Genomic DNA, 26,837 nt, shown 5'->3' with positions numbered 1-26,837 from the left:
ATTCACCATTCACCACCGATGCCCTCTCTCCCGATTCCAGTCTGTCCTCTTCCTCTCCAGAAGGGAAAGCAACCATGTGTGATATTATCGATCAAACATCAAACATTATTGGTTTGGAAAGTGACCCGAATATTCTGGTCAATGCCCGTATTAAATTGCTCATTTGTATTAGACATCATTAAACGAATTCCCTCATTAAGAATTGTAAAATCTGACGATATAGATTGGATTTCTCTGGCACTGCAAAACAATCATCGGATTATTTGTAAAACACACTCCAATATTGTTCTAACATTTATTTGGGATTATCACCTTGACATCATTTAGGACTTTCTATTCAATTGTTCAAAACTCAAGAGGATGCTAAGAAGTTTTTGAATGTTCAATCTGTCCAAGAAGCTCCTCTGGGAGGACAAACTATTGTCGGCGACACTGCGCAATTACTTAAGACATCATAGCACAGTTTTTGTGTCTTGCAGGTTCAACCAAAGACTAGACTTGGATTGAGCCTCTTGTTAAATCAGTCTTCCAAAACCTGTAGTCACTTCGGCATAGCCAGCCTGTATCTCACAATTTTACCTTGATTTTGTGGAAACCGTGTGGTTTCAACAATTTCCAAAGGTGGTTTTCTGTTCTCTCAAAGTCACCTAAACCTAATTTCATATTTTAAGACACCATGAAGATTGAACAATATCTGATAGACTGTATATTTTTCATCAGCAAGTATTGCCCACACCGGAAGACCATCTGGGGGTTTGGTCATTTCTATTGATAACGGACTCCATTTAGCTCCCAAACTCATTCTGCTCGGAATATCCCTTAGTTGTTGAAATTCACTTAAAATATATGGTTGAAAAGTGTCTTCTCTTGTTGTGTCTGTATTGGAACCCAGCCAAAATCGCTCGGGAAGATCTCTTCGACCTAATAGATCGAATTTTTGAAAGTGCTCTCATTTGCAATTCAGCTTACGAATTTATCATAGCTGGTGACTTCAACTCGCATTGCAATGAAAGCTCAGTTAATGATTTTAAATTTCAAGTCTCTGACCATTCTCTATCCAAATGTAGAGGAAAGAAATGGGTTGAATATTTTTGTGAATGGGACTAATTTTTTAAAAATTTGCAGAACACACCACTCAACATACTTGGAGAGACGGAGCAACTAGTTCCTTAATTGCTTACTTTGCGTTTCAAGAACTCTTAGCAGATATTTTGCAAAACTGTGTTAGTGTATGATGGGAAACTAAGTGGCCATCTGGTTATCCACTTAGTGATATCCATACCTATGTTAAAATTCCACATTAATCCAGTGCTTAATTTAATTGAAGTCGATTGTTCTTCGATTTCTCTTCGCTGGAACTCCTATCTTTGTCATCGCATCACCAATCGGACTATGGGAGAGATTCAAAAACGTTGGTGATATCCTCAAGTCTAATATGAATCTTGGTGTTTTAGAAGAGAAAAATCAATAATAATTTTATCAAATTAAAAATACCTAGCAAATAATCCTTTAACAGTAATCACAGACACTTTCAACTTAAAAATTAATTTGCTAAAACGTTAAAAAAAATAAAGAAATCAGGCTTCTTAGGAATAGAAACCATGACTATGCTCAGTACTGCCATGATAAGAATATTCTCCAAGTATACAAAATTAATTTGAAACATTAAAAAAAAGACAAACTGCTGACAATCCTAAAATGATAACATTGATTTGCAAACATGACACCAAATCAATTTTGACTATGTTTAAGAAGGATAAACGCAATACTGACGAAAGTCTACACTCTTCAATTTTGGCTGAACTACATAAGGACCATATCACCAAGGTTTTTCAACTTCCTTTCTGCTTTTCAGGTCTATCCCAACCAAGTCTTTCACACAATCTTATGGGCAACTGTGAAGGGAATCTTTCTGACACTGAATGGGCAATTGCCAAGTTAAACTCTTCGAAAGCTACCGGCCTTGATGGCATTCCCGCATATGTCTACAAAGCCAATCCCACTTTCTGGGTGTAGATCCTCAGGGTTAAATTTGAACACATTTGTAAAACACACTTTTCCTAAATCCTGGCTAATTTCATTAATTGTACCAATCTATAAAAAAGGGAGATCCACTTCTCCCCTCAGATTATAGACCTATTGCCCTCACAGACACTTCCGCAAGATTTTTTCCATTCTTGTTCTTCACAAGCTGGAGAGTTATAACTCAGCACATAACACCTTATCGAAATGTTAAATCTGCTTCTGTAAATATATGGGGACAGCTTTAAATGGCACAATTTTGTCCCATGTCTGGCCAGAAACCAAACGTAAAGGGTCATATCGGCAGCTTTCAACAGTGTTATTCGTGAGTTACTGTGGGATAAAATGACTAAGATGGGTTTTCCTTCCTCGACAATTCTCAGTTTCATGCTACATGAGAAAACCGCATATATGGTAAGGATTAATCGGGAGGGTGCTTTAACTGAAAATATTCCCACTCACAGAGTTAAAGGGTGTACCCTAGCATCCACTCTTTAATCTATACTTAAATGATTTAGAGAATGTATGGGACGTAGCCAATACTTTCCCTGTTAGACTGGGAAAGATGCGGTTACACTGGATAGCCTTCGCTGATATTATACTTCTCAATCCCACTCCATGTGGGCTTCAAAACAAACTAAATACATTTTCAAGCACAAGTTAACACCCAATCCAAAGAAATCTAAAATTAAGATCTTTTCTGGAGGAAGGAAATTGAAGGCCCTTTACTTGGTCAATTGAAGGTATTCATATAGACTAGCCATTAAGTATCAAATACTTGGGATATACCTTGTCCAACTCTACCTCTATGTCAAAATGGAAAGAAATACTTAATCGGAAAATTACACCTTATTTCTCAAATGAAAGTGATTTATTCTAAATACTGCAAATTCTTGCTGCTTAACTGATTGGCTTTTATTCTCTAATATTAGAGCCTGTTCTACTGTACGAATTAGATTTTTGCTTGACAGACCTCAGGTTGTTTTTAAATATATTACAAGTTTGTGCTTGGAAGTCGAAACTCCACTTAGCTCCTTCCGTTCCCCATGCTATAATATGCCATGAATTGGGATGTTGAAAAATTTTGCAAACATTCCAAGACCTCCTACCAATTCCCTCTACCAAGACCTTCATGAAATGATGGGTGCTAATGGACCGAATTCTTTTGTGTCTTATTGCAAGAAAAAGTAAGCTTTATTGTCTGAACTCAATGTTTCGGTTGACTAACTATTCGTCCAGCATATGTTAAAAAAGATATTTGGTATGGACTGGATTCTAAACATTGGAGAATTAAATATATATCAAATGTATACTGAATATGCTAACATTTTGAGGAAAAGAAATCTGTGCATGTCCTAAAGCTTGACTACCGTTTTTTCGTGTTAAATTGAATCAATTCCACACAAGAAAAATAACTCTTTCCTGGGCATCTGACAAAGTTAATTGTAGGGGAGATGGGAGTTTGGTGTCAGAACAACCTGGTCCCCTGCACAACTGTTCGTCTGTGGTTAAGGTTTAGCCTGCGGCCGGGCACATGGTTTGTCTGGCAACCAAACTCCAATGTTCCCGGGTGGTTAAAGTTCTGGGTGGGGTGACAAACCTTGTTAGTTCTGGGCGCTGGTAGGAAGTTGGTGGTCCACTACTAATCAACTTTAACTATTGCACTTACTTGGCTATTGTGTAAAATTGATGAATTATCACAAAAACATTAAATTTAGCAGTACCATGGCTTAAAAACTTTTCTTAAATCGATCTGATTTTAATCATGCACCAAAGATAGTTTTTTGATCATTATTATTCCTAACATTATGTTTTATGTGAGGTTTTTAACTTTAACCTTCTGTATCATTGCACATGTATCGTCGTGAGAATTTGCACTTGTACTTTAGCTTTAAAAAAATTGAAATTTTAAATCCCAAAGTTTCCATTTTTGGTAAATTGTAATTTGCCCAACTATTATTCTGATGAATGCATCTTAGCACTACTAGTCCTGCACTTTTGCATTTTGCATATTTGCCTTTTGCACTTTTCTCCTCCTGTACTCCAATTTATATTCTGTAATCGAGCTCTTTAAGACACTGTATACTTTTTTCATGCTGGTTTACTTGTACTAAGAAATTCAATTGTTCTGAATATTTGTGATGATTTTAAATTTTAAATTGTAAAGCTTGTTCAAACCAAATACTATAAAAACATTTTTTTTTTAAAAAGGTAGATTAAGACAAGGAATAGTACAGCAAGTTTCTGTAATTTGCTGTCAAGTCACAAGTATAAAGCAAGGGTGATTTGCATAATGATATCTGGACTCCTTCCTGACACTGCTACCAAGTACTGAGCATTGCAGGATTTAAGCCTTGATTTGACTGCATATGCTTAATAGCTAAATGCATGGAACATTGCTCACAGTTGTGAACATTAAAAATAAATATTGAACAAGCAACATACTTCAATTTTCCATCACGACAACGAACGGGTATTGTAAGTAATGGGAATATGTTTTTTAGAGTCTAAGAACTAGTAAGAATAAGCCATAACAAGTGTCAGCAAAAAGTGTATGCTAAATACAAAATACTAACTCGTGCACAAAAAAGAAAACTCACTGATTTTATTAAAGAGCAGAATAAACTAGAACTCACTTTTCACTTACCATAAAATTGGATCATTAGCTAGCTCACTGAAGCGTTTACACACACAAGCGGCTCTACAGAGATCCTGCTCCAGCAGATAGGAAAATATCTTTAGAACCACTTCGTCTGGCAGTTTCTCCTGAAGATACTGTTCTGCAGGTGCAGCTATCGAAACATGAATGCATATAATGTTAAAATCAACTTACCAGATCATGCAGTGTCCTAAAATCAATTTACCAAACCATGCTGTGTCCTAAGTGACACTTGCTTTTTGCGCCATACTCATCACATACACAATTACAGGGTAGATATGGCCAGTGCATGCAACATAACTTCAAACTTGAACATGCTCATGGTTGGATACAAATTCCCAAATGCTTCACTACTGGTTTTAACATCAACGTTGACTTTTTTGTGAATAAAAGAAGGCAAATTAACGTTTGCCAAGTTAATATTGTCGCCTCACCCATTGCAAAACTATTCTGTCATTCAAAGGAACACAGTATTGGAACAGTCAAATATCCAAGGATACAAATGTGTGCATATTATAAACTATCGCTCAAGATATTTTATTGGTACCACAATTGTTTTAAAATGTAACACACAGGGGGTAATGTTAAGGGGAAAATCAGGAAGCCTCAACAAAGAATACAGAGGTAAAAGTCAAATTACCTGGTAAATCTTGTGACTTTCCAGAGACTCTCGGACGTTTTGCTCTATGGCCAAAATTCTCAGTCGTTGAGGTGGAAGCACCCTAAAGAAAATGAAAAAAAAACGATTAGATGGTCCATACTTTTGACTGTGGCTTGGGTTGCTGTTACCACAAACCACTGGCTTTTCACCAAATAAAAGATAGTTGCCTCCGTGGATCTCACACTGACAACCGTCACCTTGTTAGAACATTGGACGCACACGCCTTTACAAAGACGATCTTTGTTAAACCTCTGTTTCAGGGTTAGGAAACTAAAGATGAAACCACACGATCAACAGTGGTATGCTAAGTCGTTTCACAGAGCAAATAGATGGCGAAAGCACATAAGGAATATAAGTAGCATCTTTTTTCCTCACAAGAAGTGCATTCCTGTACAAGGATCGACAAGTCACCAAAGACCCTCCTGCCCCACTCAAATTACAGATTGCATACAAGGCCTTCAGTCCTTTTCTATCACCAGGTCTGAGACCGTTTGAGCAATAATAGAGGCTACTTTTTAGAGGGGACGGCGGGCGGGCGTATGGAGGAAATGGGACTATGGACTAGGAGTAAGATGATCACTTTTTTTTTTTAATTTGTGTTTGGTTTAAATCATAAACGTTTTCAAAGTCTTCACATAGTTAAAAATGAGATAAAATGTCAACTTAAATTTCAAAACAGAGCAGAAACAAAAAAATGACTCCTTCATAGAGCTAATACATTCAATAAAACCAAATATTTACAATATACAAAATCATACAACCTCTTTCGATTTCTCAATTCAGGATCATTGATCTCTTAAGGACAGGAGCAGAGAGTAAATTGCTCAGGCATATTATCCCAAAGAACCACATATCCCCCAATTACCATTTAAACATACCCCAGAATAGGATATAAATAACTCATTGATAGGAGTAAGCCTCAGGCCAGAGATTATTCTATCCCACAGATATTCTGCAATGATCCCCTCCTCACGAATCACAAATCTCCTTAAGAGGACCAGTCTAACATTCCAAGTTCCCTCACATTCCATTAGGAGGTGCCCCTGATTGATTTGAGGGAGTGTCACAAATTTTACATAGCTTAATGGCTTTGTCCCATCGATTCCACTTGGCCAATACTTCCCCACAATCAGTGGAGTAACTTGGCTGAAAATGTTGGGGGTTAGGGGGGGGAGACATGACATCTGAAGAAAAGATACCCCAGCCAAATGAATGGGGACAAAATGATGTTCCATGAAAGTTGGGGGGGGGCAAACACCCCTGTCCCCCTCTGAAATGACGCCCATGCCCACAATGAATTATATTCAATCTTATCCTGAGGAAGTTATTTCTCACTCACTTGTCTGGAAATTGCACTAAATAACGAGAGAGATAGCCAAGTTTTCTTTCAACCGAGAGAAATGGATTGATTGGAGATGCTTGCCTCACTTTAGAAGTTGTTCCAATCAAGTATTTCCAGCTCTCGTTTTACCTTCAATGGGTTTGTCACTAGGGTCTCCAGATTTAAATCGACCGTTGCCAAGGACTCCACTATTTTTTTCAAGGCTAAAGTGGGATCTTTGATTTAGAATGTTCTAGATGAACAAGTTACTTACCAACTGTAACATTCTTTCGATTGGATGTTCCTCCCACGTATTCCTCATCTTGGATATATCCTTTGCTGCTTCTGAAAAAATGTTCTCTCTCTCTCCACCAGAGGGCGCTCCCCTCGAGGCCGCGGCGTTGATGTCCCGTGGCAGCACCCGTCAAGCACCAATGTCATCCGCTGTATAAATGCGTTGAGCGCGCCAGTTGGCCTCAGTTCTTATTTTTCGTACATTGTAGCCAATGGATTGCAACTAATGGCGTGCCTCTTTTGACCCAAGCCTTAAAAGAATTTAGAGTGTAAACCACGTAAACAGTACTGTGGGGTTGGCTTGGAGGGTCGATTAGGAATACGTGGGAGGAACATCCAATCGAAAGAACGTTACAGTTGGTAAGTAACTTGTTCTTCGAATGGATTGTGTCCTCCCACGTATTCCTCATCTTAGATAGACACCCAAAGCAGTTTTGTATTGGAGGTGGGAGTACAGAATTGTTCTAGTCATGTACAGAATGGAGTACAGATTTAGCAAACAGACCCCCTTGAGAAGAAGTCAAATCTAGAGCATAATGTTTTATGTTTTAATGTGGCTGCTGCACAAATATCTTGTACAGTTGCCATGCCCCTGGTCGAATGAGCCCTCAACCCTTCTGGTGGTTCTTTCCCAGCCAATCTATAACATTCTGTTATAGCCAAAATTATCCATCTAGATAATGTTTGTTTAGTTACAGTAAGTCCTAATTTGCGGCCAGTGTACCCCACAAATAGTTGATCACACGGACGTATTTTTGCCAATCTTGAAATATAGAAGCTAAGAGCTCTTCTGGGATCTAGTCTATGTAGCCGTTCCTCATCCTTACTTGCGTGAGGAGGAGGGTAGAAAGTAGGCAATGTTATTTTTTGTGACAGGTGAAAATCTGAAACAATTTTTGGCAAAAAAGCTGGTTTTGCTCTAAGAACTACTTTGTCTTTATAAAAGATGGTGAACTTGTTCCAACGACAACGATAAAGAGATTTGGTTGCAGGCCTTCTGGCCGAAAGCAAAATCTCCATCACGTCATCAGGAAGGTCCCAACCCTTATATCTCAACCTCTCAGAAACCATGCGTGAAGGTTGAGTATGTTGACCTCCGGATGGAGAACAAGACCTTCCTCTAGCGAGAGAAGATCCTCTCTTTTTGGAAGACGTATTGGAGGGCAGATTGACATGTCCAGAAGGTCAAGGTACCACGTTCTCCTGGCCCAATCCGGGGCAATTAGGATCATGGTTTTCCTGAACTTTCTCAACCTCCTTATTACTTGACGGATTCACAGGGACTGGAGGGAATGCGTGCAGAAGTGCAATCCACCACGAATGCGTCCCCTAGAGCTCCTCTCGGGGGAAATTCCCTTGAGCAGTACAGTTCGCACTTCCGGTTGGTACCAGTCGCGAACAGATCCTCTTGGGAGGTTCCCCAAAGGACGAAGATCTCGAATGACTTCCTGAGCTAGCTCCCACTCGTGGAGACTGTGCTCTGCCTGCTCAGAGCGTCCGCCGCTGTGTTTTGCTCTCCGGCTAGATGAACTGCTGACAGAGGGATCCCTTCTTGTATTGCCCAGAACCAGAGATGCATTGCCTCTCTGCACAGTGGCAGTGACCCTACTCCTCCTCTCTTGTTGAGGTAGTACATGGCCACCGTGTTGTCCGTCATTATCAGGACATTCTTTCCCCGTACAGAGGGCAGGAAGGCCTTCAGTGCTAGTCTAATCGTCCTTAGCTCCAAAAGTTTGATGTGTAGTTTGGACTCCGATGGAGACCAACGACTGCCGATTGTCAATCTGCTGGTGTGAGCTCCCCACCCCTTGAGTGAGGCGTCCGTTACTACTGTAATCTCTGGCCATGATTGCCAAAATGATTCAGGTAAGGTGGGTGGATTGGGAGGTGGGGGCAAGAGGGCCAGTTTGTTGATCAGGGAATTTGTTCTTTCGAGAGCAGTGGAGTAGAAGTGGAGAGAGAGTGAGTCGCAGAGAGATTGAGAAAGGGTCGATTGGGTGGTGATACATGATGGTTTGGTGAATTCAGAGATGATTTTGTGGAGTTCCTTGTTGGGGTTTTCACAGTTCAGGATTCAGGAGTTGTAATGGGCTTTTTTTGCTTTCCGAATTTCGGCTTTGTAGTGGCAATGGTGCCGGGCCAATTGGATCTACTCAGAGTGGTTTTATCTTTCCGCCATTTGTGTTCAAGGGATTTATATAGTTGTTTTGCGGTCTTGGTCAGGTGTAAACCATCTTGGAAAAGGGCCATGGCGAGCGGATGATTGGCAGGTGGGGTGAGCAGGATTAGTGAGGTACTGAGCCATGAGTCAAACGCTTCGGAGTTCAAGTGTTCATTGGGTGGGAAGGTAGGGGGAGGAGACTGAAAGTGTGTCGGCTAGGTCGGGAATGATTTTTAGTTTCTTCCAGCATTTGCGTAGGTTTGGGTGTTCTGGTTTGGGGTTTGTGAGGGGGGCGGGTGAGCGCATGTTGAAAGGGATAATGAAGTGATCGGACCACATGATAGGGGTGGGGGGGTGGGAAGGTTTAGGTGTTTCTGGTCGTGGGAGCTGAAGATGGCATCAAGGGTGTGTCCTTAATAGTGAGTTGGACTGTATATTCCTCAACAGTGTTTCGCAAGCCACTTACAAAACAAGTAGTGAAAGAAAGAGCATGTGTTTTTCATGGTAGTTGGCAGGGAAGTGAACCAGGTCTACAAGTATGGGTCTGGAACCCACAAGAAAAGGTTACAAACCCCTTTTCATGTCGCAGTACTTGGCAGGAGAGCACTCCAAGTACAAATAAAGGAAAAGAGAAAATCAAGGCCAGGGATGCTACCATAAGTGGATAGTTATTTGTCAAAGAAAGACCAGGGGCAGGAAGTCATCCTCTCCAACCCCCAGGTGACGTGTACTGTGAAATAAGAGGTCAGGGCAAGGGAGTTATTGTCCTGCTGTTGTGAACTGTACAATACAGTTGAAAGACAACCAGGGAAGAGAAGCAATCCCTCTGGTTTTGTGAACTGGGAAAACAAAACTGACAAAGATCAGGAGAAGGGAGTCATTCTCCTGATCAACCTTTCTGCAAGAAAGAGCAAACCAAGAAGAGAGTAATTTCCCCTAGGGTGTTAAGTGATGAACGTTTTAACACAGGGTGCTAAAGAATCTACATTCTTTTGTTTGTGAAGTACTGTAATCCGGGGAAGGGAAACATTCCCCATGCTGGAGAACTTTCAGTCAGAATTATGTCACCCCGTCCAGGAGGGAGGAGCCATTCTCCTGGACAAAGAACATTGATACCAGTGTTTAGTTTAGTTACAAGTGCGAGGGATGGAGGTAGGGATATTTGGACACTGGACGGTGGACTCTTTGTGGCCAGTGATAACGATGCCTGGGGGCGACATTTCCCAAACAATGCACCCGCAGTAAAATCAAACACTGGAGTTTATAATATATAATTATACCACCCCCCTCCCCCCAGAGCATTTGGGGAAATTATTTTAGGGGGTCAGGAAAGAAAAGTCACCTGCCTGGCAACTTTTTCCAGGTGACATTATCACATGGAACTGGACTGTAACTAGCATTTTGGTTGAGGCAGGGAAACCCTTCAGATGTAGGGAGAGGTAGATTCTCTCTTTTATTTTCAATACAAATAAAAGTTTATAACAACCAATATGCCACCTGTGTGTTAGTCTCCTCCTTCTACACCACTTCTATTTCAGCTGATTAGGCCAGTCGGCGGGTGGCTGGACACCTTTTTTCAAAATATTCCTTTTGGTTATGCTTATTTTGATGTATCCGTTTTAGTTTACTTGTAGCTGGATTATCCAGCAGGAAGGTGCCTGGCTTCCCTCTGCGCCTTCCAGGGTCTCGTGCCTGTATCATGTTTTTTATGAAAATGAAATAAAGAAAACTGTTTTGAATTAAAAGTTTGTGACAAAGAGAAATGCTTAAGTCGCTATAGGTGGTCCATCTACTAAATGACACAGTAGAGTCCGATCATCCGGCCTGTTGTACAAAAGGGACCTCTAGAGAGGGGAGTCGATCTGTCTCTCCCTTTGTCTATATTATATATTGCTCCCCATTGTACAGATTCGACCCCCCCCCCGTCAACAAAAATAGGGCAGTATCCAATTGTGAATCTCCCCTGAAACTGTGTAAACAGTGGGGTAGCCAATAAGAGCTTTGGTTTGACGAGAATTTAAAGTCAGAGGATCAAAGGTTGGCAGGATGAGCGAATGTGGAGTAATTCCTATTGTTAGGGTGTCCGGATGTTGCCACATCAAGCTACTGTCTCATATCATAAAGCCATTGTGGCAGCCAAATGTAGGTTCTATTCTGGTAAAGTGGAATTAGCTCTTAACCAACACAGAGAATTGTTTGAGCTTCTACGCTCTTTACCCTCTCCCTTGACGACTCAGGCAAGGGTTACTCCCTCCCAGGGTTTTTGTATTTGTTTATTATTTATATTGCGCAGCGAACCCGGAGGTAACTGGGCGCTGGAGAAAGAAAACGTAGATGTTACATACATGGAGAAAAATAAAGACACGGTTGCAGTTAGGACCAATGGTTACAGAAAGGTCTAATCAAGAAGCATAAATAACATGCGCACAAATGCAATCAGAAATCGTGAAGAGGAAGTTAGGAGTTAGGGGTGGTAGCTAGATTTTGATTCTTTGAGTTTTTTTTTGTGATAAGATCATGTCTATTCGTGACAAAATTGTACAATCTGGTCTACAGAGAGGCAACCCCGATTCGGTCTCCCCTGGTCGTGCCCCAGCTGTTGGTCTCTTTTCCACTCATTCTTCCTTGAGGACATAGTGTCAGCTACTTTTAAGTTGAAATCCGCATCTGCTCTTGATCCAACCCCATTGGCGATATGTAAGATATTATGCCGGCCACTGCACCTTGGTTGCTCAGGCAATGCAATTCACCTGACAATCAGGCTTCTTTCCTCCGGGGTTAAAACACGCGTTGGTGATTCCCCCACCCCCTTTTTTTTTTTTAAACCCTCACTTTACCCTTCTCTTGCTAATTTCAGCCATATTTCTTTACTGCCTTTTCTTCTGAAGCTATTAAGAGTCATTAAACCTCCCTCCTTAGCTCATTTCTTGAAACCTCGCAATTTTCGGATCCTTTTCAATGTGATGCTGGAAATGTGCTGGCATGTCCTGTACTCCCTTCTGTGTGTTCTGCGTTTTCTGCACAGGAGTCCAGTTGGGACTCCCGGCAGTGCAGCTCTTCCTCATTTTGGTTGTGGTGAACAGAGACACTTGGGATACCCTTATAGCACCCATGGGAGGGGGTACAATCCCGTAGTCCTATTGTATGTGTTTGGGCACCTCTGTGTGGCCCACAGAGCAGGGTATGGGCTGGTGGCAGCTCAATGCTGAATTTGACAGGTGCTTAGACTATCCTCCATTTTGGGATACCCAGACCCTGCCATAGGAAATTGTGGATTCCTGATAGAAGGCAAGATGGCCCCTGTGGCCTCTTGGTTTCTATTGCATGTTACGTTGTTTTTCCAAAGTCCTGGGAAGCCCTGACTCTGTGCCTTCCCGCTGACTGGCTGTTGGGTGGAGGAACCATATGTGGTATTGTAGGGAAGTCCAGGCCAGACTGGCTTGAGCCTTCCCAGTAACTGTATGTTGTAGGTACACACTTTGGGTGGGACCTGTGTGAATAAAGTGTGACACCAATAGGCATTCTGGGTGTGCGCCGCGTCTGTGTGGCGTGTCTGTGTGGCACGTCTCAATGAATGAGACACCCCTGCCTGAAACTGACATGAATGCAGTGTGGTGGGCTGAAGGCTGGGTGCTTGCCCCAATCCACATTCCTGGTTATGGTTGTCTCGTGGAAGTGAATAGCCTGAATGCCTGTGAGCCCGATTGGCTGGCTGGCTGCCTGCATGTACAAGGCATAAATTAGTTTTTAAAAAAAGATTAGCACTGTTTGCTAATTAAAATTGTCTTGATTAGCAAACACACCCAATTTGGTTAGCAATGAAGTACTAATATTTTTTATGTCACCAGAAGGTAATTGCATCCGAACCATAAAATTAGCATCAGTACAGCATTTTTGTGTACCACTGAATTAAGATATTAGTGATGCAAATCGGCCTTGCACATTTTTCCAAATTCCACCAGACCTGCATATTAAGTAATTTACTTTAGCTACTTGACCTAAAAGAAATGGCGTATGTCACCAGAAACCCACTTTATGTTTGGCACAATGCTGCCAGCTATGCTCTGTTAAACGTATTTGACATTTACTGAAAAAAGTAATTGTTACATACAAGTTTCAAACATCCCCTACAAATGGTACTTGCCCTTCTTGAAATCTACTTAAGTGAACTTTGCGGGCTCTGGCTGAGTGTCTGTAAAACATACAGGGTTAGCGGCATGAAGGGACACAAATAAATAGATATGATAAAAGGCTCTGAAAACAGTTTGGCCAGCTCTATCACACAGATGCTAATATATAATGTAATCATAACACGGATCAAAGTGAGCTCTGGAGGCTATGCGTCAGTGTATAGTCTGGATTGAACTATTGATCATTCTTTTGCATAAATATCTAGTTAGCTTTGTGTGTTAATTATGTAAGAGGAAAGAAAGTGTAAGACTACGCAGAGTAGATGGCAAAGTAGGCAGAGAACTGGTCAAACTAGGTGGAATATTGTAGTTTGCTGCAATCTCAGTTTCAGGGTAACTGGTATGAAACCGCTCATGCTTGAGCTCCAGTTGCACAGATAAAGTCAACAAGCAGGCCACTATCTACATTTGCCATTAAAAGCAGTTGGCCGTGTGATCATGTACATTTTCAAAATTGTTCCCTCATCAATACGATACATCTTCAAAAACAGAAATCTAGTTGACACTAACCTAAACTTTACTGTAAACCATGGAGACAATGTAGTGTTTTAGAGAAGCAATACTGTAGTTATGTATTATGCAACAACTTAAAATTGTAAGGTGTGGAATGGCATGACTTTTTAATAAAGTTACACAAACTGGTCTTTACCAAAGAGGATATAGTTAGCTTAATATAATTATCATCCAGATTACTTCTGGTTATCAATTATTTGCAAAAGAAATACAAGCTTGCCTAGTACTCCCACACAGGCCTTTGAAGGAGATTACTATTAGTCTCTCTCCAGTAGCCCTTTTGAACTTGCATTGAACAGAGAAGAGGGTGGCGAGCCATTATAGCCAGGGAGGAATTCAGGGAGCGCAGTGAAAGGGCAATTTAAATAGCTAACTTAACTACACAAGTCTCAATTTATTTAGCAAACCTACAGACTGCTTATTTTATGCTTTGTAATATCTAACTTTGTTTAATGTTTGCTCTACACGACAAATCTGAAATAAATTACTTATTTTTCTAATTGCTCCTGCCTTCAGTAGCCTTGTCACCGGCACTTCACTAATCTGGCCATATTTCCCTACTTGCCTGTAATTTTAGGATTTCCGCACCGTTTTAATAACCCCAATATATTCCCTCAATTCCTGTAACTGAATTTAAATAAGAATTGACCCTACCCCTCAAGCCTGCCTCTTTAAATAATGCAGGCTTTGGCAGAGCCCAAGAATAAACACCTTTAAAAGGCAGCCCTCCTTCGAAACCCCTTGTAGAGGTTTAAATTGGGCACACTGGTTCAAGAGGAAGCAGTCCGCTACTTCGATTACTGTCTCAGCATGGGGCATCGGAGGTGTGATGGCACCAAATTGCAAAAACCCAAATCAGTCACCACATAATCCAATAAGAAACCTCAAGTATTGACGGTAGAGACAGAATTTGTTTCCACACAGCTGTGCAGAAATCTACCAAAAAACGAGAATGTTATACCCGTCTTAAAATTGTGGCCCCTGAGCACACAAACCTTGCGGTATTTATAGGGCATGTACCCTTAACTACTAGATACCCACATCCTCTACTTAACCTGAGACAGTGTGATCTGTTCACCCCTTTGCCTCCCCTGGTTGCTTACAGATCACTAGCTGCCAAATTGCCCGCCCTACCGCTCTCCCGTTAGCTCCCCGCTACTTTGTGTCTGCTTCCCTCCCGGTGTCGTCCTCCCCATGATTAGTAAAGCGCTCCATTGCTTGCTGAAGCTAGGGCTGCGCTGAACAAATGCAATCATAAACATTACACAATAAGCCTTAAACAGAAAATCAGTATGATACATTTTACAGGGCTCCCAAAATCTACTAGCCCACTCGTTTTGATCGACAAGGAGATTTTATCAAGGGTGAGTACCATTTGCATGGTACTCGACATAGCTAGCTAGTATGGGGACGGTTGAACTTTTTTTTGCAGTAATTGGCAAATAAAAGTTTCACTGTGCGTGGTTGGCCTTTGGGTGGCACCACTGCACCAAATTTGAAGTGTGCTTTTTGCGAGGCCTGATTTAGTTTGCTACATTACAATGAACTGCCTAACATTGTACCCTCCAACCTTGGAGGGTACCGGTTTTCAACACCATGCAAGAACTGTAGAATTCCATTCAACCTAACTACGTGCAACAGTACGCCGTCTCCAGAAGAACTTATTACACTTAATAAAACCGAACAATATGCCTTGTGTCCGAATGACTGATTCTCAAGCAGCTAAGCACGCATTCATGCGAAGCTGTGCATTGCTAGGTGTAACTGCGCCTCAGATAGAGGCTTAAATCACTATTGCACCGCCTTATGGTCCCACACGTCTGCCAGCCAATCAAATCTCTTACCAGCTCATCTCCCTAAACATGGCTGCAGTTACAAGTGTCACTGCCCAGATATTTCTGCAGTTCTGCCCTGCGAGTGCTTCATGTGTCTCCGTGGTTCATCAGAAATAAAATACAGTCAGCAGCGACCAGAGAGAACTGGGGAAGCTGCCTTTTCTCCCAGGCTCCTGCAATGCAACCTTCACTATCATGAGTACAGAAGCCCTGTACGGGGGTTAAAGGACAACTCTCCTCCCACAGAATATCTTTCGAAAGGGGAAGCACATGCAATGATTTTATGAAAGGTAACTGCGGCACCTCCTGTGTTAACACCCACTTCAGGGTAATAATAGGGCGGTGTGGAATCTCCTCCTCCTCAACCACTTCCATGTCCTCATTTAGGGGAAACTGAGAAAGGAGGGTTCCTGCTTAGTAACAGACTGCCCAATGACTGGACCCAGCATCCCTTCTCGAAACATTGGGTTAAATAGACCAGACTGCGCCAGGATAGAAACATTCTCATTAATCAGATAGACCAGATCCTGTAGTGGGGGTTGGAGGACTGCGTTGTGGGACCTTAGAGGATTCCTTCAACTCTCAGCAGAGAAGAGCTTGGGAGTGCTGTTTGCGCTCTTAAGCGCAGGCCCTTTGACTCATGGCTGACAAGGCAAGCACTACTTCAATCAGTGCTTGCGTGAGTAAGCCTTGGAGAGGCTACATAATGTTCGTTTGGTTACCGCCAGTCCCAATTTGCGCCCAGTGTACCCCACAAAAAGTTGATCACACTGACGTATTTTTGCCAATCTTGAAATGTAGAAACTAAGAGCTCTTCTGGGATCTAGTCTATGTAGCTGCTCCTCTTCTTTGCTTGCATGTGGAGGAGGGTAAAAAGTAGGTAAAGTTATTTTTTGTGACAGATGAAAGACCGAAACAATTTTTGGCAAAAAGAGATGGTTTAACTCGTCCTTATAAAAGATAGTGTGAGGTGGACCGCTAGAGTTTACCCTGCGGGCTGATGGCAATGGTACACGGAGTATTGTTTTCAAAGTAAGGAGCCTTAGCGGACAAGAGTGTAAAGGCTCAAATGGAATACATGTGCGACATTTTAGCACAAAGTTCAAATCCCACACTGGAACCTGGAAAGATATTGGTGGAAATACACTGTTTAACCCTTTCAAGAATTGAATTATTAAAAGGTATCTTGAAGTAATATTCTTCTTCTGAAGAGCGCTTAAAAATGGATAGCACTGCTAAGTATCCTTTTATCGTATCAACCCGGAGCCCCAGATTAGCTAAATGTAACAGAAAAGATAAAATTGTGGGGATATTACATTGACATGGGTCCACATTCTTTTCTCTGCACCAGACACTGAACTTATTCCAACAACACCGATAGAGATTTGGTTGCTGGCCTTCTGGCCGAAAGCAAAATCTCCATCACGTCATCCAGAAGATCCCAATCCTTGTATCTCAACCTCTCAGACGCCATGTGTGAAGGTTGAGTGTGTTGACACCCGGATGGACAACATGACCTTCCTCCCACGAGAGAAGATCCTCTCTTCTTGGAAGACGTATTGGAGGGCAGATGGACATGTCCAGAAAGTCCGGGTACCACGTTCTCCTGGCCCAATCCGGGGCAATTAGGATCATGGTTTTCCTGAACTTTCTCAACCTCCTTATTACCAGAGGGATCACAGGGACTGGAGGAAACGCATACAGAAGAGGAAACTCCCATTCCACTACGAATGTGTCTCCTAGAGCTCCTCTCGGGGGAAATTCCCTTGAACAGTACAGTTCCCACTTCCTGTTGACACTGGTCGCAAACAGATCCACCTGCAGGGTTCCCCAAAGGGCGAAGATCTCTTGAAGGACTTCCTGAGCTAGTTCCCACTCGTGGGAGACTGTACTCTGCCTGCTCAGAGTGTCCGCTGCTGTGTCTTGCTCTCCGGCTAGATGACTTTCCGAAAGAGAGATCCCTTCTTGTATTGCCCAGAACCAGATTTGCATCGCCTCTCTGCACAGCGGCAGTGACCCCACTCCACCTCTCTTGTTGAGGTAGTACATGGCCACTGTGTTGTCCGTCATTATCAGGACATTCTTTCCCCGTACAGAGGGCAGGAAGGCCTTCAGCGCTAGTCTGATTGCCCTCAACTCCAAAAGGTTGATGTGTAGTTTGGACTCAGATGGAGACCAAGGACCGCTGATTGTCAGATCGTTGGTATGGGATCCCCACCCCGTGAGTGTGGCGTCCGTCACTACTGTTATCTCCGGCCATGGTTGCCAAAAAGATTTTCCTCTGAGAATATGCTGTCTGCAAGCCCACCATTGTAGAACCTGTGCTACTTTGGCTGGAACCTGCAACAGATCTGACATTTCCCCTGAGAATTGAGACCATTGAGTTCTGAGAGCCCATTGAAGGGATCTCATTCTCAATCTGGCTTCTGGCACCAGAAAAATGCATGATGCCATCAGACCGAGCAACCTGAGAAAAATCGAAGGCCGGGAGATACTGGGCATTCTGGAATCTTGTTACCATCTGCAGAATGTGGTGAGCTCTCTCTTTGGGAGGCGAGGCTTTGCCCGAGCAAGTATCCAGGACTGCTCCAATAAACTGGAGTTTGTGATGGTATGTTTGACTTTTTTAAATTCAGAGAAAACCCTAGTTTGTGAAGGAAGTGACAAGTCTTGGACAGATGATCCTGGGCCTGCTCCGGGGAACGTGCTCTGATTATCCAATCGTCCAGATAGGGGTAGACATGAATCCCCACCTCTCCTGAGACTCACTGCCACCACCGCTATCAACTTGGTGAAAACTCTTGGGGCGGAGGTTAACCCGAATGGCAGAACTCGGAACTGACAGTGAGTCTTGCCAATCGCATACTTTCTGTGCTTGAGATGGATTGGCACATGAAAGTAAGCATCCTGAAGGTCCAATGATACCAACCAATCCTGGAGTTGGAGACCCTGAAGGATCTGAGAAAGTGTGGCCATCTTGAACTTGTCCTTCCTTAGGAACTTGTGCAAGTTTCTCAAGTCCAAGATGGGTCTCAGTCCTCCGTCCTTCTTTGGGATGAGGAAATATGGAGAATACCAACCCTTGTTCCCCTCCGCTACAGGTACATGTTCTATTGCACCTTTCTGTAGCAGGGTTAAAACTTCCTGCAACAGGACCGGATCCGGATGTTTGAGAGAGTTGTATCCCAGGGGGTGATTCTGAGGTTTCTTTAGAAAAGGAAGGCAGTAACCTTGGGATACTGTTTCCAGTGCCCAAACATCTGAAGTAATGCCCCGCCATTCTTCTAGATGCTGTGAGATTCTGCCTCCCACTGGGGTCTTGTGGGTCAAAACCTCAGTGTGGTTTGGCGGCAGCTGCAGCAGCGGCTGAAGGGACAGATGCCGCTGCTGGGGCAGATCTAGCACCTTTTCCTCGCCCCCGAGGAAATTTTCTTTGACCTCTGACTGGCCTGTCCTCTTCCTTTTCCAATTGAGGAATAACGAAAAGGACGACCCCTCCAGGAAGATGAGCCTGCGTAGGGACGTTGCTGAGGTTGTTTTATGGCGGCACTGAGAGATTTAGCCGCCGCTTTGGCAGTCTGATGCTTCTCCAAACTTTCATCCGCCTTGCTGCCAAACAACCTCAAGCCGTCAAAAGGCATATTACGAAGGCTGGATTGCACATCCGGTGCAAAACCAGACTTTCTTAACCACGCAAATCTACGTAGCACCGTGCTAGTTGCCATGGACCTAATGATACTGTCAGCTGTGTCAAAACCTGATTGAAGGCATTCTCCCGAAGCCTCCTTTCCATCCCTTATTATGGCTAGAAAGCCATCACGCTGTTCACCTTCTGGGATGTGTTCAGATGCCGCTGACATGCCGTCCCACAGGGTACATGTGAACCTTGCCAAGGTACAGGTTACATTAGTAGATTTCAAAGCCATACTCCCGGATGTAAAAATCTTCCTAGACCATGCATCCACCTTTTTATCATCCCTATCTGGAGGGATTGTAGGGTATGCAGCATTCTCTTGTGGAAGTGGCTGCTTGTACTACCAGACTTTCTGGAGTTGGATGTTTACTCCGGTATTCTGGATCAGAATTGCAGGGTCTATATTTAGACACACATTTTTTATTAACTGCCGGGATTGCTTCAGGGTGTTCCCATGCAGAACTAACCCTTCTCTGCAAGGCAATGCGAAAAGGGAGCATGGGGTCTTGTTGAGGAGTTCCTGATAGTATATCAGTCATGTCATCATCTTGACAGACTGGTGAACTCCTACCCCACCCCATAAATTCTGTTACTTTATTCATGAGTTTTCTGTAACCCGCATCAGCCCGCTCTGATGGGTCTGGCTTGTCAAATTCGTACTCTGGAGAAGTGCTCAGACCACTTGCAGTCTGTAAACATTCTTGTAGATCTTCAATGTTTGATTGAGGATTAATTCATTCCTCTGGAACAATCTTGTGCCAAATTTAACACCAGCAGAGGCGACTTCTTCCTCTTCTGAGGATTCTCCCACATAGATAGATGACATGGTCCTGAAAAAGTCATGTCTATTCTCAGGTTGAAAAACCTTTTCTGGTATTGTGGGTTTTTCCCCCTTCTAAAAAGGCTTGGGCGTCGACATAAACGTCGATGGTGCCGATGTCATAACCTCATCCTTCGACGTCGTCGAGGGAACCTTTGATGACCTCGATGTAATCGTCGAAGGGGTTGCGGAAACTGCTGAAGGAGCTTTCGGAGTTATCAAACGTGACCTCGAAGTAGCTTCCTTCGAAGAAATGTTCGACTCGAGGGCCTTTGAAGTCTTCGATGGCCTCAATGTCTACTTCCATGGCGTATGATGTTGCGACACCATTTTGTTTCCCTCTACCTTCGCTTTATGCACCGAAAATGTCTTTTTCATGGGGTGATCGAGAATATTCCCTCGATGACACCCTCGGTGACTATCAGCTTTTCTTGTTTTGGACCTCCCTCTGTCAAGTTTTTCATGAGTAGGGGCATGGTCTTCTTTAGCCTTTTTTGAGGAGGTCTGGGCCGCGTTCTCAAAAATTTTAAGCATGGAAACTCAAAAAGCTTCCCATTTACTCAGGGAGTCATGCTTTGATGGGCATGCCCTCACCTCCTACGAAGACGTCGAGGAGGATGAGGGAGATCGATGCCGTCTTTTCTTTGCCTTTTTGGATGACGAAGAAGAAGACTATCAATCTACTCCTCGACCTATGCTTTTTATGATACTTTTTAGAAGACTCAGCCGAGTATTTCCCTTTCGAAGTAGACTTCGATGAACCCTCCCCCATCGCCAGTTTACCTCTGCGTTCTTTCAAGGCTTTATGGGTCATCGACTGGCACGAACCACAATCTTCAATTCGGTGGTCGGAAACGAAGCACCAAAGACAATTTTTGTGTGGATATGTCAGACATTTTCTTTCCACACTTCAGACATTTTTTTAAATCCCGTCTTCGGCGTGGAAGGGTTCGAAGAAGACAACATAGCTTTTTCTTCACAAAAGATTGAAGCGCCGTTTGAAACAATCCGAAGCGAAGTTAACGGAAAAATGGAACTGAAGCCAGCGGGCGCGCTCGAGGCTCTTATACAGGTGATGTCATCGGTTTTCGACGGGTGCCGCCGAGGGACATCGATGCCGCAGCCTCAAGGGGAGTGCCCTCTGGTGGAAAGGAGAACATTTTTTCCGAAGCAGCAAGCTGAAGGTGAGGATATATCTAAGATGAGGAATACGTGAGAGGACACAATCCATTCGAAATTGGTATTTAGTTGTCTGCACCCTTGACAACCGTGTCTTGGGTAGAAAAATGTTGTTTAAATTAGTACTACCCTATAGACAAAGGCATTTTACTGTAGCAAAGGCTTACCATTTGAGCTTATTTACATAACCACTGTGCATTGTCCATATGGCTCTAAACTGGAGGTGAACTTCCAGCACTGGTTAGTGGATGGCGCTGTGTACACGTAGGAAGAAAGACTCTAGACCATCACATACTATAATGCGTGAAGGCCATCTGTAAGAAATAGATTTTTCAACAGACGTTATGTTCGCCATGTGTAAAGGGAAATATTAATTTAATGAAATCTGCCTTTTGACATGGGTGTATTAAGAACATCTGAAATATAGGAGGAGACGAGTGACATCTGTGCACTAAAAACATTTTAAGGTGTCGTGAGGGTACTCCCTAGTGGCAGATTCTAGAGAAGACGCTGTACTGGAATGCTAGCAATATTATGAGTTAGGGTAAGTAATGGACCGGAGAAAAAAAAACGAAAGATACAAATGTGCTAGAAAATACAACTGTGCTCTGCTTAGAACAGAAGGCAGTTAAGCACTGCAAAATTAAAACACCTGAAATCATAAGCAAAGAAAAAAAAAGAGAGCAGGAGATTGACAGACGTATACCCAAGCCTCTACCCATATTGCCCTAGTGACAGCCACAACAAGACACTACCAGTTTAAAAAACTACTCATCACATCATTTCATTTAGACGAACTTCCAGTATAATACCCATGGTTAAGATTCCAAATTGTTTGCCAATTTTACCACTACAAACATCAACTCCCAACTTGGAACATTAGGGAATGCAATGCTCCTGGTTTAAAACCTTTAGTGGGGTACTGTCAGTTAGTCAGGCCATTCCGTCTACACAAGGTGTACAGTGCACTCCAAACCACATACAATACAAATATATACATACTTATTATATCTAAACAAATTAAAATGTTCAAAATGCTTTTCTGGTGATTTTCTTTACCTCCATACTGCTCTTTGTAGGACAAGCTGTTCTTTTAGGTAGAAGAGATTTTCTGCGAAGTTGATATGGGCTATTCTGTGCACCAGGACCTGATTCTTCTGCAACCATGTCTGCAGGCACATCATCATCTGCAAGAGGCAAAGCATCAGTCAACCATAAAATCAGCACCAAGTACTGTGTTAAGTAATATAGCCTTTTAGACCAAGGGAGTCCTAATCACTGGACAATAACCCCCTCACAAGTTACAGCTGAGACGAAGCAGAGGGCCATAAGTTGGAAAAGGGTTATCACAAGCAATCAAGACCCCTGCAGAGTTCTATAAGGTTATCAAATAATAGCAAAAGGTTTTGGAGCTTTGCTAATGAAGCAAAACATGTTAGTTTAATAATGAGTAAAGTACATAAAACGTGTTAGTAGACAAAATAACTAAGTTGCCTTTATTAAAAGGCACTCATTTTAAATGTAAACTTGGTTGAACTGAACAGTTTTAGCAACAGTTTGTTTTAGGTGTTATGTTAAAAAAAAGTGAACCGTATAATACCCACGCTGTGGCGGCTGCCTTAGACATGCAGAAGGCTTTTGATTCTGTGTCTTGGAACCATCTCTGGTGGGTACTTCAGAAAGGCAACTTTGGACCCGGATTTCTCTCGTGGATTAGACTATTCTACTCGGACCCTGTAGCTAGGGTCCGCACAGAAGATAGATGTTTTCCGCCCTTTTGCATAGGCCGGGGCACGAGACAGGGAAACATTGATTTTTTTTATTCCATGCTTTTCTGTGCTCAAAAAGATAATCTTGTTTTGCGCGCCTGCCATGGGAAACAGAAAGCCCTTGTGTACATATGCAGCTCTTAAGTTATCTGAGACATGTTCGTTTGGTAAGATTTGCGAACGGGTTGTCTTGCGTTTTCTCTTTCACCGTTCAGCCGGTTCGTTAGTCCTGTTTCTTTGCTAACTGACATGTAAGATCAAGCAGCATTGTGTGTAAACGTATCCCTGGACTGGAGAGATCACGTTTTCCTCCTAATGTTGATAATGGTGTTTTATGTGCCGCCGCATTGTGTGTTTTAAGTTGTAAGGCTACGCGTTTGGAACATACAGAATTATACAAGTGTGCCGGTAGGTTTGAGGATGAAAGACGAAATTGATTAAGCCTGTATGTCTAAAGTTTGGCTTTCCTTTTGGAGTCTGGTTGCCAGCTATGGGTGGTGCGTTCAGGTCGCACTTATTTACAAATCTGGCTTAGTGTGGCACAAGAGTACTGTTATCTCTAGAGTGGAGATTCTATGTGGATACATGGGGTTTTCCTGATATAGCGCCATATATTTGTTTTGTAGATTGAAAGCGGAAAGAAAGAACAAGTTACTTTCTTACCTGGTAACGTTCTTTCGATGGGGTGGTCCGACGACGTATTGCATATCTATGACAGGTAATGTCCACAGCTGTGCTGCTTCGGAAAATCTTCGGCGTCTGCGTCCTGCGTCGATGACATCGATGCGCCGTCTCCGAGGACCTCCTCCGACGGCCGACGTCACCCGATGTGATAAGTAGGACGCACGACGCCGATAGCCTCAGTTGTAGTTTTTTCCCCCAGAACGTGTGTCACCAGTTTTCTGCCAGTCGGACACACAAGGCCTTGCGGAATGCATGCTGCAATCGCAAAAGAAATTCTGCAGCGCGGAAGGTAGGGAGGGAGCGATATGGAATACGTTGTCGAACCATCTCATCGAAAGAACGCTACCAGGCAAGAAAGTAACTTGTTCTTCGAGGGGATTGGGTCCTCCGACATATTTCATATCTATGGCAGACTCCCAAAGCAGAACCAAGCAAGGAGGTGGCAAAAAAATGTATAACACAAATTTAGCATGCCCAATCAAATTGCGGAATAAAGGACGGCCTTGCCAAAGGCCAGATTCTGCCCTCGGATAGAATCGAGGGAGTAGTGCCGTACAAGAGTATGTACTGAAGCCCAGGTGGCTGCATCACAGATTTGACGAATAGGAACACCCCTCTGCAGGGCAGTAGACGCAGCCACTCCCCTGGTAGAATGGGCCCGCAAGCCAGCCGCAGGGTCCTTACCCGACAAGCGGTAACACTCGGAGATAGTTAAAATAATCCAACGAGACAAAGTCTGTTTCGTCACAGCTTGTCCCAAACGCTTTCCAGCATAACCAATGAAAAGTTGATCGTCCACTCTGACCCGGGACATGCGCGAAATATAAAAGCTCAGCGCTCTCCTAGGATCAAGCCTATGGAGCCTCTCCTCTTCCTTACCAGGATGCGGAGGAGGATAGAACGCCGGAAGAACAACCTTCTGGCTCAAATTAAATTCCGAAACCACCTTCGGAAGAAAAGAAGGACGAACTCTAAGGACAACCCTGTCCTTCTGAAACACAATGAAGGGCGGCTTAACTGAAAGTGCCTGTAACTCACTCACTCTACGAGCGGAAGTAACCGCAACCAAAAACACAGTTTTCAGAGTTAACATTCTCAAAGGGCAATAGTGCAAAGGCTCAAACGGAGCACCCATATGAAACTTAAGAACAAGGTTCAAATCCCAACCGGGCACCAGAAAAGGTGACTGAGGGAACACATTAGTGAGCCCTTTCAAAAACTGAGAAATTAAAGGAATCTTAAAATAGGAACATTCTTCAGACGAGCGCTTAAATATGGACAGTGCCGCCAGGTAACCTTTAATGGTCCCCACTTGCAAGCCCCTGTGGGCCAAGGAAAGCAAAAAAGACAGAACGATGGGAATGTCACATTCAAAAGGATCCACATTCTTAACTCTGCACCAGTCGCAGAACTTTCTCCAACGGCAACGGTACCAAGACTTTGTTGCCGGCCGCCTGGCCGAGAGCAACACCTCCATCACGTCTTCAGGGAGGTCACAATCCTTATACCTCAACCTTTCAGAAGCCAAGCGTGAAGGTTGAGGGATCTGACCTCTGGATGGAGAACCTGACCCCCCCCGTGAGAGCAGATCGTCTCGGTAGGGAAGACGACGTGGAGGGCAGATGGACAAGTCGAGAAGGTCCGGGTACCACGTCCTCAGGGCCCACGCCGGAGCAATGAGGATCTGGGAATCGAACCTCTGTAACCTCTGCAGTACTTGCGGGATAACAGGGACTGGAGGAAACGCGTACAGCAATGGGAATGACCACTCCACCACGAACGCGTCTCCTAAGGCTCCTTTTGGAGGAAATTCCCGCGAGCAGAATCTCTCGCACTTCCGGTTGACACTGGAGGCGAATAGATCTACTTGAGGGGTCCCCCAAAGGGCGAAGATCTCCAGAAGAATCTCCTGAGCCTGCTCAGAGCGTCCGCAGTCTCGTTGTCGTCTCCGGCCAGATGAACAGCCGAGATCGAAACTTCCTGCTGGATGGCCCAGAACTCAAGCTGCATCGCCTCCCTGCACAGAGGAAGTGACCCTGCGCCCCCCCTTTTTGTTGAGGTAGTGCATGGCCACCGTGTTGTCCGTTAGAATCAGGACACTCTTTCCTCGCATAGTCGGCAGAAAAGCCTTCAGGGCAAGACTGACGGCCCTCAGCTTCAACAGATTGATATGGAGTCTGAACTCCGACGGAGACCAACGACCGCTGACTGTCAACTTGTTGGCATGAGCTCCCCATCCCGTGAGGGATGCGTCCGTCACGATCGTCACCTCCGGCCAGGGCAGCCAAAATGGGGCCCCCCTTCATCAGATTGCCTTTAACGGCCCACCACAGAAGGTCCTGGGCGACCGAGGGCGGCACCTGAACAGGGTCTGAGGACAGACCACTGGAGGTCGAGTGCCCACTGCAAAGATCTCATCCGCAGACGAGCCTCTGGCACCAGAAGAATTCAGGATGCCATGAGGCCGAGCAGTCTCAAGAACTCGGACGCTGGGAGAATCTGTGCAAGTTGAAACTTGTGCACCATCTGCTGAATGTGAAGAGCCCTCCCCTGGGGAGGAAAACACTGCCCCAGGGATGTGTCGAGCACTGCTCCGATGTACTGGAGCCGCTGTGTTGGCTTCAAATGGGACTTCTTTAAATTGAGGGAGAAGCCCAGCTTGTGAACGGAGTGGCAGGTGACGGTCAGATGATCCAGGACTTGCTCGGGAGAGCTCCCCCCGATTAACCAATCGTCCAGGTAGGGGTAGACGTGAATCCCCCCCCCTTTCCTGAGATGCGCTGCCACCACCACCATGAGCTTCGTGAAAAACCTTGGGGCGGAGGTCAATCCGAACGGCAGGACTCGAAACTGAAAGTGCGAGTCGCCAACCGCGAATCTCAGGTACTTGTGCTTGGGACGGATGGTCGAGAGACACCAATCAGTCCTGAAGTTGAAGGGCCTGGAGGACTTGAGAGAGGGCAACCATCTTGAACTTGTCCTTCCTGAGGAGTTTGTTCAAACCGCGCAACTCGATGATGGGTCTCAATCCCGCG

At 43.9% G+C, this 26,837-nt stretch overlaps 1 protein-coding gene across 2 annotated transcripts in view; it reads right to left on the bottom strand.

The window, feature by feature from the left end:
* FBXO11 (F-box protein 11) overlaps positions 1-26,837 on the bottom strand; it is a 911,561-nt gene that overhangs the window by 767,588 nt on the left and 117,136 nt on the right. For both annotated transcript variants that reach the window (XM_069608416.1, XM_069608415.1), the window contains exons 2-4: positions 22,409-22,536; positions 5,322-5,403; positions 4,670-4,814 (exon numbers count right to left, since the gene is read on the bottom strand). In XM_069608416.1, the coding sequence (XP_069464517.1) occupies positions 4,670-4,814; positions 5,322-5,403; positions 22,409-22,516 (335 nt within the window). In that variant the 5' untranslated portion in view covers positions 22,517-22,536. The remainder of the gene's footprint in view (positions 1-4,669; positions 4,815-5,321; positions 5,404-22,408; positions 22,537-26,837) is intronic.

Source organism: Ambystoma mexicanum, chromosome 4q, assembly GCF_040938575.1.
Source record: "Ambystoma mexicanum isolate Mex_15411 chromosome 4q, UKY_AmexF1_1, whole genome shotgun sequence".
Taxonomy (NCBI): domain Eukaryota; kingdom Metazoa; phylum Chordata; class Amphibia; order Caudata; family Ambystomatidae; genus Ambystoma; species Ambystoma mexicanum.
Note: the sequence above shows the minus strand (reverse complement) of the source record. Positions and strands in the feature narration are given on the sequence as shown.